Source organism: Carassius carassius, chromosome 3, assembly GCF_963082965.1.
Source record: "Carassius carassius chromosome 3, fCarCar2.1, whole genome shotgun sequence".
Lineage (NCBI taxonomy): Eukaryota > Metazoa > Chordata > Actinopteri > Cypriniformes > Cyprinidae > Carassius > Carassius carassius.
Genome location: NC_081757.1, coordinates 41,236,259 through 41,253,676, shown reverse-complemented (window position 1 = coordinate 41,253,676; position 17,418 = coordinate 41,236,259). Strand labels below are relative to the sequence as shown.

General features: G+C 36.6%; 1 protein-coding gene across 5 annotated transcripts in view; it reads left to right on the top strand.

Annotated features, from left to right (window-relative positions):
* kcnip4a (potassium voltage-gated channel interacting protein 4a) overlaps positions 1-17,418 on the top strand; it is a 207,706-nt gene that overhangs the window by 110,476 nt on the left and 79,812 nt on the right. Inside the window, exon 1 of one of the 5 annotated variants that reach the window (XM_059538777.1) lies at positions 8-353. The exons of the other annotated variants lie outside the window; for them this stretch is intronic. Coding sequence (XP_059394760.1) covers positions 296-353 — 58 coding nt within the window. The 5' untranslated portion in view covers positions 8-295. Of the gene's footprint in view, positions 1-7; positions 354-17,418 lie in introns of those variants that run through there. 5 annotated transcript variants of the gene reach the window in all.

The window sequence follows — 17,418 nt, the reverse complement described above, 5'->3', positions numbered from 1 at the left end:
CTTCCTCGTTTCCTGTGAAGAAGTATCTGTTGAAAGAGTGGGTGCACGGCAGCTGAGCGTACGACGAGAACGCAGGGAGCTTACTTAAACTGCTCTTCAACTGTGCCAAAGTGGAGCAGCTGGGAGGCATTGGTTGATATCAGAATCAAAACTGTTGAGACAGCTGGTGACATCCTTGAGATCTTCATTTCTGCGAGTGAAGAATAAAGTAGGACTCAAACTGCACTTGAGGAGAGCCACAGTTGTTCCAGGAGAACCGCTTGCGAAGCACTGAGATAGAGGGCGAGAGGGCAACATGGGCGCTTTGATGGTGATATTTTCTCTGCAAACCAAACAAAGGAGAAAAAGGACAGGTAGGCAGTAAAGAGCACTTTCATTATGTGAGTCAGAGATGCTGTAAAGACTACAGTAGAGGATAGTATGTGGTGCATTGCATGCTCTTTGTACTTGTTTAATTAAACATATAGATATACTGTAAAGTGCAGTCCAGAAGTCTAGGGATTCCAAATAGTGTTTAAACCTGGAAATTAAGAGAGTTTTAAGGATTTTAAATATGTAAAACATAGAAATTCTATAATGAATAAGAAGTACTGATGATTCAGATTTTTTTAGATGAGAACATGATCACCGGGTTTTACTCACACTTGTGGAGCTCATGCAGCTCGAGTGCTGCTGCTGTTCAGTTATTACCAAATTATAAGACAAGATCTTATCAAGTTTTTAAATAAACGTTTTACTCAGTTTATTATGCTGATACTATTATTTAATATAGTATTATACTTAATGGTTAGCTATAAGTTTAGCTATTGGGTGGATTAAGGGATCTAGAATATAATCATGCAGAAAAAGACACTAATATGTGCTTTATAACTATTATTAAACAGTCAATATGCTAGATAATATAATATTAATATATATAATATATAATAGTGCATGCTACTAAGTAACTAGTTAATAGTGAAAATGGGCTCCTAAACTAAAGTAACTTAGATTTAGAAACAGTTTTCACTTGGAAATTGCTAGTAAAGATGTACATCTTCTTCTTGGGTGTCTTTATTTTTTTTGTTTTGTTTTTCGCCTTGAGAAACAAGTACACCGGCACAGCACGATGATTCATGGTTTTGTGCTTTTTTTGTGTGTGGCCAAAGATCTCCAAAGGGAGAGTTTCTCAGAAATGCTGTACAAGGGGCTTTTACCAAGAAATACTGTACAGATTATTCCTTGCGGGAAAGAGAGGTTGTAAATGATCAAATCACAATTACTGAAGATTTCTGCAGTTTACAAGAAACAAAAAAAAAAAAAATCTTGAATCAGAAATTGCTTGTAAATTTCTCAAAAAAATGGCAAATAGCACATTAAATCAAACAATTTCAATAAGAAAGACTCAAATGGAATTTTCTTGAAAATATATACTATTTTTTATATTTTTTTTTCTTACAAAAATAAATAAATTAATTAATATTCTTTCGTTTTTCGAAAAGCACCTTCAAACTTCAGTCTCTAAGGGATGAGGACAAACGCTCCCCAGTATTAACTTAGTGAATGGACCATTAGTGATGTGGTGTCTGATTTTATAGGAACTCTTTATGGAAGCTGTGATTTTGTCTCTTAGTCTTTTATTGTTTTGTAATCTGAGGCTGTCTGTTGCTCTCTCATATCTGGTTCATGCCTGTGATGATTAAGGTTAGACATTCGTACATTTGCATAATGTGGATTACATTACATGCATTACTTAAATTTGAAAATGGGGGGAAAAATAGCTGCTATCCCAGCAAAGTTTACAAAACGTACTCTGTCCTGATTAGTTTATTCACTGCATCCCTGCTATTGAGACTGATTTAATGAGGCAGAGCTCTGGTTTTGTTTAATAATAATAATACATTTTATTTATATTGCACTTTACACATGAAGTGTTTAATATCTCTAACCTGAGACTGCATGTGGCTTTTAAAGCAGTCCTGGTTTATGTGTAACATTTCATCATCATAGAGAGAGAGAAAGACAATACATCGGTGTAAAACATTTTCATATTGTTGTGACTCACTGTACTCATTTTTTTTCTTGGTGAGTCGAGCAATTGCTGGTTTTAGTCAGGATAGTTTTTACTCAATACTGTACAATGTAAAAGAAAAAAAACTGATTATTCAAAGTTGTAAATAAAGAAAAGATTATTAGATTATGTTTTAAAATGAGGGGGTATTTTCTAAAATCAGTTTCTGGTTGAAAATTGTTTCACCACCATTTTATTTTTGTGAATTAAGTGTGGACCTAAGATAAAATGCTTTATTGCTCCTTAGCAATGGAAATAATAAAAAATGAAGTGTAATGACATTCAGAACTAAAAAGATTTTTTGAAGATTATTAGAATACAATTGCACGAAGATACTATTTTATTCTTTCTAAAAATCCATGCTGAATTAAATTTGTTAATTGTAGATTCTTTGTAATTATAATATATACTTTGTAATTGTAATTAATTATATCTGAAATTTACTAGCAAAAGTGAAAATTGTTTTTACACATTTCTTTCAGTGTAAAATAAATCACCGCATTTAATTTAATTTAATTTAATTTAATTTAATTTAATTTAATTTAATTTAATTTAATTTAATTTAATTTAATTTAATTTAATTTAATTTAATTTAATTTAATTATTTGGATGTCCAGATACAATTCTGTAATGCGGTCCTGATTATCCGCTTCAACTTTGAAACCCGGCATGTTCTTTTGCTGCATAGTTTGCAGATTGGAAAGATGACATTCGGATTAACTTTTCCGCTCATTCTCCTCATAGAAATACAGATTTTAACACAAGTCTCGACAGGAAAATATCTATAGTTTAACCTATAGTTGTGATGAAAATGTATGTTACTGAACAAAACACAGTGTAGTTACTGCATTAAATGATGATTATTGTTTTCAAAGGAGACCACTGCTTATATAAGCAAGTTCTCTTCTGTCCAGCTTTAGGAACTTTGCAACAGCTATATCTATACAAAAAGTTATATTTAGTGTCTCATTCAGATGGCTTGGTTGGGAATAAAATGAATGGGCAGCCTTGGTCCTTCTCCTAGGCAATATATCATAAAGAAGACAGTTTTTATGCATTGTAAGCAGAAATCAGAGGAACCCAGATTCCCACACGGGGAGCTCAGCGGTGTGTTTGAACCAAGTGTGTTTGAACTGTGTGTTGCTTGTTATTGTGGAGACATTCGGATGCTAGAGGAGAATGCTGGATGATTTATTACACTAAGGGTACCACAGTATTACCATGTTTTTAGACATGGTACCATGACATTATCTTTACACTGCAAAGATAGTGGATCTAAAGAGACACATACAGTATACCTCAAAGGTACTTCACAAATGATAAATATGAAAGAGTTTAGATATAAATTATGCGCTTGTGAAAAAGACGTACTCTTGATTGTTTTAAATGTGTATTTGTAATGTACTCTTAAAAGTATATATAAAAGATGATATAATATCAATGAAATAAAAGGCAATTTAAGTGCACTTAAAGTATACTAAATAATAAATAATGCAGTATAAAGTGTACTGTGGTTCTTAAACTTGAGTATGCTTTAAAAAGTGCACTTTGTAATAATGTCAAATTTAAAGTTTGCAAGTTTTACTGTAAAGTACAATTTAAAAATCGTTGTTGTTGTTTTTTTTACCATAGTTTACCATAAATACTTGTCAGTACATTTATCCTTACACTTTAATCATATTTCAGAGACAATAGAATTATGAAATTACATATCAAACATACTTAAGGAAAAAGCACTCTAAAGTTCATATTATTGCATTTAATAAAATGTGTAATTTAATTACATTTAATTAATTGAATTACAATTAACATGCAATTAAGTGTCAGAAAGTTTTGACCCTTGTGGTAGATGCTCCAACTACACCTTACAGTATTAACTCTTTCCCCGCCACTGACAGAATATTCCGGCATTCTGTGTTTCACTGTTTTGGTGCTATATTACACATCTTCTGAATGAGTACTCAGTGTCTGGATCAAACATAGGTGAAGAAGAGGCAGAAACAAGTGATTGCATATGTAAGAAGATGCATATTCAAAATATTCAAAAATAATGCAATCATCAAAAATTAAACAGCATATAAATTCAAAACTGCCTGATGTTACCAAGTTAAATGTCTATCAAGGAAGTGGGATAGGACTGTGTAAGCTTTTGGGTGTTGATGGAAGCCATCTGTTTTGATTATTGGTCTGAATATGATCCAGAATCTCAGACACTAAATGCTATTTTCTCAGCTTATGTTTTTCTATTTTTTTCTTCAAAATGTTGATTTTTTTTTTTTTTTTTTTTTTATGAAACCTACCCACTTTCAAATGTTGATCAAATAAATAAATACAATAATGCATGAATATAGAGTAAACCAGTTTTTTGTTGTTGTTGTTTTTCAAAAGCAGTGTCTCTGCTCTTTCTCATGCAATATATAAAACATTCTAGTGGCCATGGATTTTGGTGAAAACTATCCAAAAATGCTGCCTGTGACTGGCAACTTTCTCCTGTACTGATGTTCCTGTGGTGTAATAATCAAATCTTTGTTATGGCATCACTGTGATTTATTAGACACTCTTGAAACTCTGCTTGACCATTTAAAATCAGAAGAAACAGTTCCATTATCTAGTATAGAGCAGCGTTAAATTAACTTCCCCCATGCTTTTCTGAAACCTTGAATGCCTATAAATTTAATTGTTGTGTAATTGATTCAAACTGATTTTTTGAGTCCAAACGAGTGATGAAATATCCTTATTATTTTCTTTTTCGACTATTCATTTCACCATTTTTTTAAATAATACGTCAGTGTTCCCCTGTGACATTTTCTAGAGCAAAGTTGTAATATTTCAGTCTATTGTGTTTCAGAAAGGCTGTTGTGTGTGCGCTTGTATGACTCATGAACATGAAGAGAAGAGCGTGTGTCGAGTGTGTACGTATGTGTCCACTTGTGAGGAGTATGTCAGATAGTCCTCGGCATAAGTGTGCATCCAGAGGGCTTTGATGATTGTGCTTGATTGCTTTCTGAAACACTGAGCAGAAGGCTTTCCAGCCACTGTAGCATCACTCTAATGCTTGCCATTCATTTAGCAGCCTATCAGTCCGCCGTCAAAAGAGCTTCTATTTAACCAGTGCCGCTCTGACAAAAGCATCCGTCCCTGTACATCAGGGCAAATGTACTTGTGCTTTTGAAGTGCACCAAGAGCACACAGTCCTACTTCATCCATACACCAAACCCAGGTTTCAGGAGCACTGGTATGTTTGTGTGCGTTGGCATATGGCAGAAGGATCCTGTCTTAGCATCGTCAGGAGACACTAGCTGTTCTCTCAGTGTGTTTGCTAATTGATTTTGTTTTTCTAGTTGTCTGCAGGGGAGTGAGTGCGATGTGCTTCTGGCTCCACTTCAGTCCTGGCCCTTCTGGTGTTTACACTTAAAAACAGGGCAAACAGAAGGAACACGACTCTGTGCCCACCGCCAGGAGAGCAGCTGTCACTAGGAGCTATACAGTACATGACTCTCTATATTCACGCAGAGTTATGCAGCCATCAGTCAAATTTAATGGTTTGCAAGCCATGATGATCAGTGGAAAAGAAGCACACCCAATCCATCAAGACAATACTGAAAGAGAGAGTTCAGCCAAAAATAAAAAAATTATCTCATTATTTATTCCCCTTCATGTCGTTCCAAACCTGTATGACTGTCCTTCTTCTGCAAAACACAAAAGAAGACATATTGAATAATGTCTCAAAATGAAATTGTGTGTTTTTTTCTGTTTTGAATTAAGTTGTGTGTGTGTGTGTGTGTGTGTGTGTGTTGTTTTTCCATTATATTTGTTTGTTTGTTCTGTGCTTTGTTTTTCTGTTTTATTTAGCTCTTTTGTCTTTGCAGCGTTAATTTCCTTCTAATTACTAAATGGAACATTAAGGAACTGGAATCATTAGAAATAATCAGAATAGTTCAATTCTTTATCATTCCCACTCTATGACACTAACAAAGTGGACTAAAAATGTGCCATCAGAAAACTATGGTATTCTTTAAAGTACCTAAAAATGCTATGCAAGCGTACACAAACTTGGTATTCATTTAATACAATGACAGCAAAAAATCATCCTTTTTTTTTTTTTTTTTTTTGTACTGGGAAAGTTTTATTCCATTAGCTTAATTTCTTCACAAAGGTCTGAGGTTTTGACAGGTGCAGACCATTAAAAAATCATTGGTCATACTGAACAGGTGTTGCTTTAATTTAACAACAGAGGAGAAAGTCTTACTCCATGTCCTAACCAGGCATGATGTGACAAGTTTGCAGTGACACACAATTTGTCTTCCACGCTGAATGTTAAACTGCTGCGCGTTGCAACAAGATCACACACAATGAAAAGTTATTTCACACGCTGTATGTACGGTTATGTGGAGCAGTACAGTGGATGAGCTACCCAGAAACACAGAAATGGTAACCTCAAAAAAAAGTATAATACATTGTTTGTCACAGTTTATACAAATGATCAGCTTTACATGGATAAGAATGAGAGAAATTCTAGGATAATTTCAAAAATAAAATTAAAACAAAACAACAAATGTACAAAATAATTTTTTATTTACTATTAAAGCATTTTTATCATTGTTTTTTATTTTAATGAACTTTTATTTGTATATTTTCTGTTTTAATTTTACCTTTGTGTTTTGTAATTTTTAGTTTTTATTTTATTTATTTCAATATAGTTTTAATTTATTTTCAGTTTTAGTCATTTTAAGACTTAAATAAAAATGTCTGTTTTATTTTATTTAATATTTTATTTTATTTATTTATTGTCAAAATAAATAGTTTTAGGTTTAGATTTAGTTAGCATACAACACTGATCTTGTTCATTACTTTAACTACAACATGCTGTGACAAAGCATCAGTAGCACAGCATTGCAGTTCAGTAAGTGAGTCAGATTAATTGGCAAACAGCTATAATTGATTCAGCATTTCTGATTCACTTAAAATAACAAGCCCATAAGACACTGCATGATTTCAGCTGTCCCAGATGAAAGATTGGCATCGTAAAACAATTGTGGAGATTTCTGTGATCATGGCTCCTAAATGGTGGTATAATGTTGTACAGTGAAAGAGGGTCAAAGATGCACGTTGTCACAGTCTTGTGACCTAAAAAATCTGCCAGGGCACATTAAAGAGCCGCAAAACAGCATTTATTGTTTGAATTTCTTAAAAATGTCTAAATTTGAAAGCTGAGATTTTGTTTTATACCAGAAGTAACCTTCTCTGTCTTGTCTGTCGGCGTGTTGTCAGTGTCCTCTGTCCTCTGCGATGTCTTTTTTGGCCTTTTGGACATAGAATAAGAATCAGAATCAGAATGAGACAGAACCAAAAAAAAACAATAAGGAATAAAATATACAAAAAAATACAAATAGGTAGGTAAGGAATGACAATATACAAATAGACAATGTATGGCAGGTATATTACAATGAGCATTTATGTATGTAAAGGTATATTATGTGCAAAAGATTTAAGTGTACACTAAGTATGTGTGTTAGATAAATAAGTGTATGTGTATATAAATATAAATAATGTAGTGTGTTCCACAGTTGTTATCAGCTGTTCATAAGATGGATTGCCTGAGGGAAGAAACTGTTCCTGTGTCTGGTCGTTCTGGTGCTCAGTGCTCTGTAGCGTCGACCAGATGGCAACAGTTCAAAGAGGGAGTGTGCTGGATGTGAGGGGTCCAGAGTGATTTTGCCAGCCATTTTGTTCACTCTGGATAAGTACAGTTCTTGAATAGATGGGAGAGTTGAACCGATGATTCGCTCAGCAGTCCGGACTACCCTCTGTAGTCTTCTGAGGTCCGATTTAGAAGCTGAGCTGAACCAGACAGTTACTGAAGTGCAGAGGATGGATTCAATGATTGTGGAGTAGAACTGTTTCAGCAGCTCCTGTGTCAGGTTAAACTTCCTCAGCTGGCGAAGGAAGTACAACCTCTGCTGGGCCTTTTTCACAATGGAGTCAATGTCAATGTCCCACTTCAGGTCCTGAGAGATAGTGGTGCCCAGGAACCTGAATGACTCCACTGCAGTCACAGTGCTGTTCATGATGGTGAGTGCGGGGAGTGCAGGGGGGTTTCTCCTGAAGTCCACAGTCATCTCCACTGTTTTGAGCGTGTTAAGCTCCAGGTTGTTGAGACTGCACCAGACAGCCAGCTCTTTAACCTCCTGTCTGTAAGCAGACTCGTCACCGTCCTGAATGAGGCCGATGAGTGTGGTGTCATCTGCAAACTTCAGGAGCTTGACAGAAGGGTCCTTAGATGTGCAGTCATTAGTGTACAGGGAGAAGAGCAGTGGGGAGAGAACACAGCCCTGGGGAGCTCCGGTGCTGATTGTACGGGTGCAGGATGTGTATTTTCTCAGCCTCACTAGCTGCTGCCTGTCTGTCAGGAAGCTGTTGATCCACTGACAGATGGAGGTGGGCACGGAGAGCTGAGTTAGTTTGGGCAGGAGGAGGTTTGGGATGATCATGTTAAATGCTGAGCTTAAGTCCACAAACAGGATCCTCACATAACTCCCCAGTCTACCTAGGTGTTGCAGAACATAATGCAGTCCGATGTTTACTGCATCGTCCACAGACCTGTTTGCTCTGTAGGCAAACTGAAGAGGTTCCAGCAAGGGTCCAGTGATGTCCTTCAGGTGGGCCAGCACCAGTTTTTCAAATGACTTCATGACCACAGATGTTAGAGCCACAGGCCTGTAGTCATTTAGTCCTGTAATTTTGGATTTCTTCGGGATGGGGATGATGGTAGAGCGTTTGAAGCATGAAGCGACTTTGCACAGCTCCAGCAATCTGTTGAAGATATATGTGTAGATGGGGGCCAGCTGGTCAGCACAGGATTTCAGACAGGCTGGTGTAACACAATCTGGGCCTGGTGCTTTTTTTCTTTTCTGCTTCCGGAAGACCTGGCGCACCGCATCCTTGCTTATCTGTATTGCAGGTGTGGGGGAGAGGGGGGATGCAGGAGGTGTGAATGGTGAGGCCTGTTGTTTGGAGAGGTGTTCAGGGCGGGTGTCGGGAGTTGTGAATGGTGTGAACGGTTGTTTGGAGAGGCATTCAGGGTGGGTTGCAGGAGTTGTGAATTGTGTGAACGGTTTTTTGGAGAAGCGTTCAGGGCAGGTGATGGGTGTTCTTTCAAACCTGCAGTAAAACTTGTTCAGATCGTCTGCCAGTCGTTTATTCTCCACAGTGCTGGGGGGTGGTGTCTTGTAATTGGTGATCTCCTTTAGAACTTTCCATACTGATGCGTAGTTGTTCGAAGTGAACTGAGTCCTTATTTTTATATAAAATAATTCCTCTTTGCCACTTTGATCTCCTTTTCCAGTGTGTATTTAGCCTGTTTATACAGGACATTGTCCCCCTTCACGTAAGCATCTTCTTTGGCCTGATGGAGCTGTCTGAGTTTTGCAGTGAACCACGGTTTGTCATTGTTGTAATTTAGTTGAGTCTTGGTAGGAATGCATATATCCTCACGGAAACTGATATATGACGTTACAGTCTCTGTGAGTTCATCCAGTTCATCCAATAAGTCAGTGAGGTCAAAACAAGATTGTAAATCCTTCTCTGCTTCATAAGTCCCATCTTTTTACAGTCCTTAATACAGGTTTAGCTGATTTTAGTTTCTGCCTGTAGGTCGGTATAAGATAAACCAGAAGGTGATCAGAACGTCCCAAAGCTGCTCGTGGAACAGAGTGAAATGCATCCTTTATTGTTGTGTAACAGTGATCCAATATATTACTGTCTCTTGTGGGACATGTGATGTGCTGTCTGTATTTTGGCAGTTCACAGGAGAGATTGGCTTTATTAAAGTCCCCAAGAATGATTAAAATGGAGTCCGGGTGTTGTTGTTCTGTCTCTGTGATCTGATCAACGAGTTTCTGTAAAGCCAGACTTACGTGCGCTTGTGGAGGAATGTAAACACTCGCCAGAATGAATGAGTGAAACTCCCGCGGTGAATAGAACGGCTTGCAGTTAATGAAGAGTGTTTAGAGATTTAAGCAGCACATCTTCTTTAACACAGTTACATCTGTACACCACTGTGCATTGATGTAAATGCATGTCCCGCCGCCGCGCGATTTCCCAGTTGATTCTGCGTCGCGGTCCGCTCTGAACAGCTGATGATTTGAGATGAATATTAATGCTAGGAACACTTTAATCTGTGGAATGTATATGTGAGAACTGTTAATGGAACCATATTCTACTCGGTTCCTCGTCATGAACTTTCACATTTTTTTGTCTAGCTTGTAAAACTCTAAAGGTAAATGGCTTTATTTAACTTAACACTACCAAATGTTAAAAAAGCAGTCTAAGAATGTGGTGGTTTAAAGAAACAGTTAAATTAGCATTTAAATTGGGTTGTGCTTACAGACAAAAGCCCTTTGAGTTCTTTGGTTGAAAGCCTGTGTTAATTCACTTCTTTCCCATGTGACTTTCACATGCATTTCATTTCAGAATTAACCATGGCTCTTCATAGAGTTCATTGAGAGGCCTATATAAATGACAGGTTTGGCTCTGGATTTACGACTGTGATCTCGCTAAAGTGTCCGATCATGTACCTATAGAGAGGCTTAGTTACGCTTGTGTAGCTGCATGCTAAGGTAAGGTGTTGTAGCTTTTGGGGAAATAATAAAAAAATAAAAAAACTAGTAACAAAGTTAAGTTCAACAAAAGAAAAAACATTTGACCTGTAATACACTAAGACTTTGATCAGTTCATTCTTGTATGTATAACTACAGTATATACACTGACCTGTTGTTGCACATACTGATGTATAGTGATACCTGCGTGCCAACAGCCTGTATTTAAATAAGCCAAAATGCCCTTTTAAACTATTTAATATTTTTTAAACTATAAAATATGTTGAAAAGTAACTACAGTAGAGTTAGGAGATCCATGTTATGTCTATGGATACGTAGCAAAGCGTCACATTTGCTCTCCAGATCAAATTCCCAAGTTTCTTCAGAGAAATCATGCTCTGTTCATTTGTAATATCTCTGAAACTGTAAACTGCACTCTGGAGACTGGAACTTTCCCATGTGATGTTTTCAAATTATTTCTCAGGCACATTCCAGGTCCTTCTATCCTTACAAATTTTACACTCATCCTATTTTTCAAAACAATCGTTCATAATAAACATAAGCAATGACTGATAGCATACAGCCTCCCATATTTAAGTGCAACTTATAAATACTAATAAATGGTAAAAATTGTTTAAAACCTACCTTAAAACTAGAAAAAAAAATAATTTTATATGAAAAATATTAACATTTAAATTTTTAGGCAAGATATTTTTACATACTTAAGACAAAATACAATGAGAGAAAGACCAGATATAATGACACTATAGTGGGAAAGAGCTTAATATAAATCTTTAATTTCGAAGCTTATTTCTAGGAATTACACAAACACACACGCACACTAGTATCCTTATGGTAGGTAATGATTTTTATACTGTATAAACTGTATTTTCTGTCACTTTACCCTAAATCTATCCCTCGCAGGAAACTTTACACTATTTCAGACCTTATACAGTACTTCTTATAAATACTTATTCAATTCAAGTTTATTTGTATAGCGCTTTTTACAGTACAAATCATTACAAAGCAACTTTACAGAAAATTACGTTTCTACAATATTTAGTAGTAGCTTATAAGTGGTGACTGTCAGTTTGTGCACGTATGACAGGGTTTTTCAGAAAAATTAATACAAGACGTAGTCAGCCAGATGATGAACATTATTAACAGCAATTATTATATAATGCAATCACACTTGTAGCAATATTTTTAGTTCTGTTTGTTGATTCAGGGTTAGAATCATCTGTGGTCCTCTGAGGGGTCAGCATCATCTCTTCTCAGGTGTTCTGGATCCAGACTGGAGCTTGTGTAAATCCTAGTTACCACGTGATGTAAATCCCGTGGCACAACAGAGAAACAAATTGAGACGTCATTAGCATAGCTGCTGATCCAACAAAGTAAAATTAATTAGTTTAACCCAAGCTAAAGAATAAGAATGTGCATTTGATCAGATACAACTGCAGTCACAATTTAAGAGATACATTATTCAAATGCTTGGCGAAAAAGATGCGTTTTTAATCTAGATTTAAACAGAGAGAGAGTGTCTGAACCCCAAACATTATTAGGAAGGCTATTCCAGAGTTTGGGAGCCAAATGTGAAAAAGCTCTACCTCCTTTAGTGGACTTTGCTATCCTAGGAACTACCAAAAGTCCAGCGTTTTGTGACCTTAGGGAGCGTGATGGATTGTAACGTGGAAGAAGGCTAGTAAGGGATGCAGGAGCTAAACCATTTAGGGCCTTATAGGTAAGTAATGATAATTTGTAACTGATACGGAACTTAATAGGTAGCCAGTGCAGAGACTGTAAAATTGGGGTAATATGAACATATTTTCTTGACCTGGTAAGGACTTTAGCTGCTGCATTTTGGACTACCTGTAGCTTGTTTATTGAAGATGCAGGACAACCACCTAGAAGTGCATTATAATAGTCCAGTCTAGAGGTCATGAATGTATGAACTAGCTTTTCTGCATCAGAAACAGGTAACATGTTTCGTAGCTTGGCAATGTTTCTAAGATGGAAGAATGCAGTTTTTGTAATATGGGAAATACGATTTTCAAAAGACAAGTTGCTGTCTAATATGACACCCAAATTTTGACTGTTGAGGAAGTAACAGTACATCCGTCTAGTTGCAAATTGTAATCTACAAGATTCTGTGTACTGTTTTTTGGTCCAATAATTAATATCTCTGTCTTATCCGAATTTAATAGGAGAAAATTATTGGTCATCCAATCTTTAAAATTTTTAACACACTCTGTTAGCTTAGATAATTTAGAAGTTTCATCTGGTCTAGTTGAGATATATAGCTGAGTTTCATCAGCATTACAGTGGAAGCTAATTCCGTATTTTCTAATAATATTACCAAGGGGCAACATGTATATTGAAAACAGAAAGGGACCTAGGACAGATCCTTGTAGCACTCCATACTTTACTGGTGATAAATGAGATGACTCCCCATTTAAATAAACAAAACGGTAGCGATCAGACAGGTAGGATCTAAACCATCTTAGAGTCTGCCCTTGAATACCTGTATAGTTTTGTAATCAATCTATTAGTATGTCATGATCTATGGTGTCGAACGCAGCACTAAGATCAAGTAAAACTAGCAGTGAGATGCAGCCTTGATCTGACGCAAGAAGCAGGTCATTTGTAATTTTAACAAGTGCACTTTCTGTGCTGAAACCTGAAATTGAATGAAATTCTTCATACAGATTAGGGCTGTGCGATATGGACAAAAAAACCTATCACGATTTTTTGATAAATTTTGTGATTTCGATTTTAATCACGATTTTGACAAAAACAGACATGCTTTACAGTCATAAATGCATTCAGTGTAAGTTTTAAACATATTTCCAAAAGAAAACCAATGAGAGCTTTGTCAAATGCCTCTAGAACAGACATAAGTCAAAATAATCACTAAGTAAAGATGTCAAACAAAATGTCTAGACATATGGAAAAAAATTAAAAAATAAAATAAAATCGTGGTCAGGGATATTTTTTTTTGCCATGCATTGGTCATAAAGCTCACTGTAGCGGTGCCTCATGTGTTATATGTTTTGCCCAATATATTTATTGCCCAAGGGTCACACGTACTCCATCTGCAGTGCGTATACAGTAAGTTATGTGTACGCGGTTCAGAAGCAGCAACGAGAGCGCATTATTGTAACACAAAAGCACATTAAAATAATGCGCGAGCGCGAATCTATCCACTCGCACCATTGATGCGCGGGTCAATGTATTAATAACCCGCACCCGACCAACGTTTTCAACTAACCCGCCCACAACTCGGACCACAAAAAAATAAAAATTAATTTACCCGACCCGCTTCCTGAACCGCATTTTTAAAAAGCAGTAAATGCTCATCGTAGCGTCATTGGGCCATAGGAACGTAGACAAAACTAGGCAAAAAAAAAAACAACAACAACAAACCTTAATATATTATAATTTTGTCAAGATTTATAAAAAAATCGTCAGTGAGCCATTAATTTGTACTAAAATAGTCTAGTCTGGCTATATCTATTTGTATGTTTCTCTGCAAGGTCAGCAGACATTGAGGCTCGGGTTTGTTCCGATCAGAGCTCGTGAGCGGAGAGCACATTTCTGAATATCCCGATCCGCTCGCTCATTCCGTGGGGTCTCGCTCAACCCAGAATGGCCTGCTGGTTCGAAAATATGCAAGGAGTCATTTTATTGTTTAGTAATAAACTGGTGTTTTCTGTGTCGCTGCAAAGATGAAGTTGACAATGCAGACTCGCCATGAACGCTGGAGAGAAATGCACATTTCATATGGTTTACATCATCAGAGAGTAGCCCATTTATTTTGGTTTGAATATTTTCGTTTTAAAAAAAGACATTTCAAGCTTCATAATTGCTATAAATAATCTGAGAAATACAATAAGATTGAGGACACCTAGCTCTACAGACTCAGCTAATTTCATAGCATAGGGCTACTTTTGGATCTTAAAAGTAATGTATTTTCTCTCTCTCTCTCTCTCTCTCTCTCTCTCTCTCTCTCTCTCTCACTCACACACACACACACACACACACACATTGAGTCTGAATACTTTATTCATGCTTTCTTAAAATGTACAGAAATGGCAGGTGGAAAACAAGGCAAGTAGAGCACTTACTGTAGCAGACCACATCACACCTGAGCTGCATTTCCCAAAAGCATTGTATGCTTAAGTACTGTACATTGCAGACCCGTTGAAACCAATGCGGTCAATTTAGGCTTATGGTGCTTTTGGGAAACGCAGCCCTGGTTGTTGTCGCTTGTGTGCTGGATTAAGTTTTTTTACATCACTGAATGCCTGAGAGTCTTTCGAAAACAAAAGGAGAATGCTGAGTACAAATTAAGACAGAAATCAGGTACTCTTCTGTATAAGACGTGTAATCTTTCCAGAGCTGAATGTTTTTCAGTGACTGATACGGAGCTGCTGTGTTTGCTGAACTGACATGGTATCAAACTAAGTTGCTTTTCCCTGTTTTAGTCACTCGAGGGCAGCAAAGTCCTGTTACTCTAAATCTTCTGAATCCATTTAAAAGCTGTGGTGTACAACGCACAGGTATATACATCGCAAAATAATCAATCACATATGAGATGCATACATTCCTTATATTTGAATAATTCTGATCTAAAGATCACTTTTCATTCAGTTTTATTCATATCTGTCTCTCGTTTGAAACATTCCCAGTGTACAACCCGAATTCCGGAAAAGTTGGGTCGTTTTTTACATTTTAATAAAATGAAAACTAAAAGACTTTCAAATCACATGAGCCAATATTTTATTCACAATAGAACATAGATAACATAGCAAATGTTTAAACTGAGAAAGTGTACAATTTTATGCACAAAATGAGCTCATTTCAATTGTGATTTCTGCTACAGGTCTCAAAATTGGGACGGGGCATGTTTATCATGGTGTAGCATCTCCTTTTCTTTTCAAAACAGTTTGAAGACGTCTGGGCATTGAGGCTATGAGTTGCTGGAGTTTTGCTGTTGGAATTTGGTCCCATTCTTGCCTTATATAGATTTCCAGTTGCTGAAGAGTTTGTGGTCGTCTTTGACGTATTTTTCGTTTAATGATGCGCCAAATGTTCTCTATAGGTGAAAGATCTGGACTGCAGGCAGGCCAGGTTAGCACCCGGACTCTTCTACGACGAAGCCATGCTGTTGTTATAGCTGCAGTATGTGGTTTTGCATTGTCCTGCTGAAATAAACAAGGCCTTCCCTGAAATAGACGTTGTTTGGAGGGAAGCATATGTTGCTCTAAAACCTTTATATACCTTTCAGCATTCACAGAGCCTTCCAAAACATGCAAGCTGCCCATACCGTATGCACTTATGCACCCCCATACCATCAGAGATGCTGGCTTTTGAACTGAACGCTGATAACATGCTGGAAGGTCTCCCTCCTCTTTAGCCCGGAGGACACGGCGTCCGTGATTTCCAACAAGAATGTCAAATTTGGACTCGTCTGACCATAAAACACTATTCCACTTTGAAATAGTCCATTTTAAATGAGCCTTGGCCCACAGGACACGACGGCGCTTCTGGACCATGTTCACATATGGCTTCCTTTTTGCATGATAGAGCTTTAGTTGGCATCTGCTGATGGCACGGCGGATTGTGTTTACCGACAGTGGTTTCTGAAAGTATTCCTGGGCCCATTTAGTAATGTCATTGACACAATCATGCCGATGAGTGATGCAGTGTCGTCTGAGAGCCCGAAGACCACAGGCATCCAATAAAGGTCTCCGGCCTTGTCCCTTACGCACAGAGATTTCTCCAGTTTCTCTGAATCTTTTGATGATGTTATGCACTGTAGATGATGAGATTTGCAAAGCCTTCGCAATTTGACGTTGAGGAACATTGTTTTTAAAGTTTTCCACAATTTTTTTACGCAGTCTTACACAGATTGGAGAGCCTCTGCCCATCTTTACTTCTGAGAGACTCTGCTTCTCTAAGACAAAGCTTTTATAGCTAATCATTGAATTGAATTGAATTAATCTTTATTTCGAACAATTCATAAAAAAATAAAAAATAAAAATGACAGCAATTCATAAGAAATATCCATATAAATAAACAAACATGTATAACATAATAATATAATAATCAACCTGTTCGAAAAGGGATAGTTAGAAGCCCTAGGCTTATCAAAAACTAACCCCAGTAACTACCCAAACCAATTCACAATCTAACAAGAAAAATTAACATAACATTTTAAATAATACAACTAAAAAAATACTAAATTAAATAAAGCGTTATCTTAATATTAAGATGAAGAAAAAAGCATATACAAAAACCATTATCAAGCATTCTTTCCCACCATAATGAATTATCATTCACCCTCTCCATTTCTATACTTTTCAAGCATAAAACTTTTGTACCTTTTTCTAAATTGCAACATATTAACACTTTGTTTGATTGAACTGCTCAGACCATTCCACAGAAGCACCCCACAAATCGAAACACACATACTTTTGAGTTTTGTCCGAGTCCTATGTTGACTCAAATTTAAATCCCCTCTCAAGTTATAACCCCCAACCCTATCTGTAAATAACTGTTGTATGTTTTTAGGCAACTGTTTATTTATTGCTTTATAGATTAATTGAGCAGTCTTAAGTTTAACGAGATCTTTAAACTTCAAAGTGTGCAATTTTAAATATAGTAAATTAGTATGCTCAAGATAACCTACCTTGTTTACTATTCTAATAGCTCTTTTTTGTAATGTACTTAATGTTTGTAAGGTGGTTTTGTAGGTGTTACCCCATACTT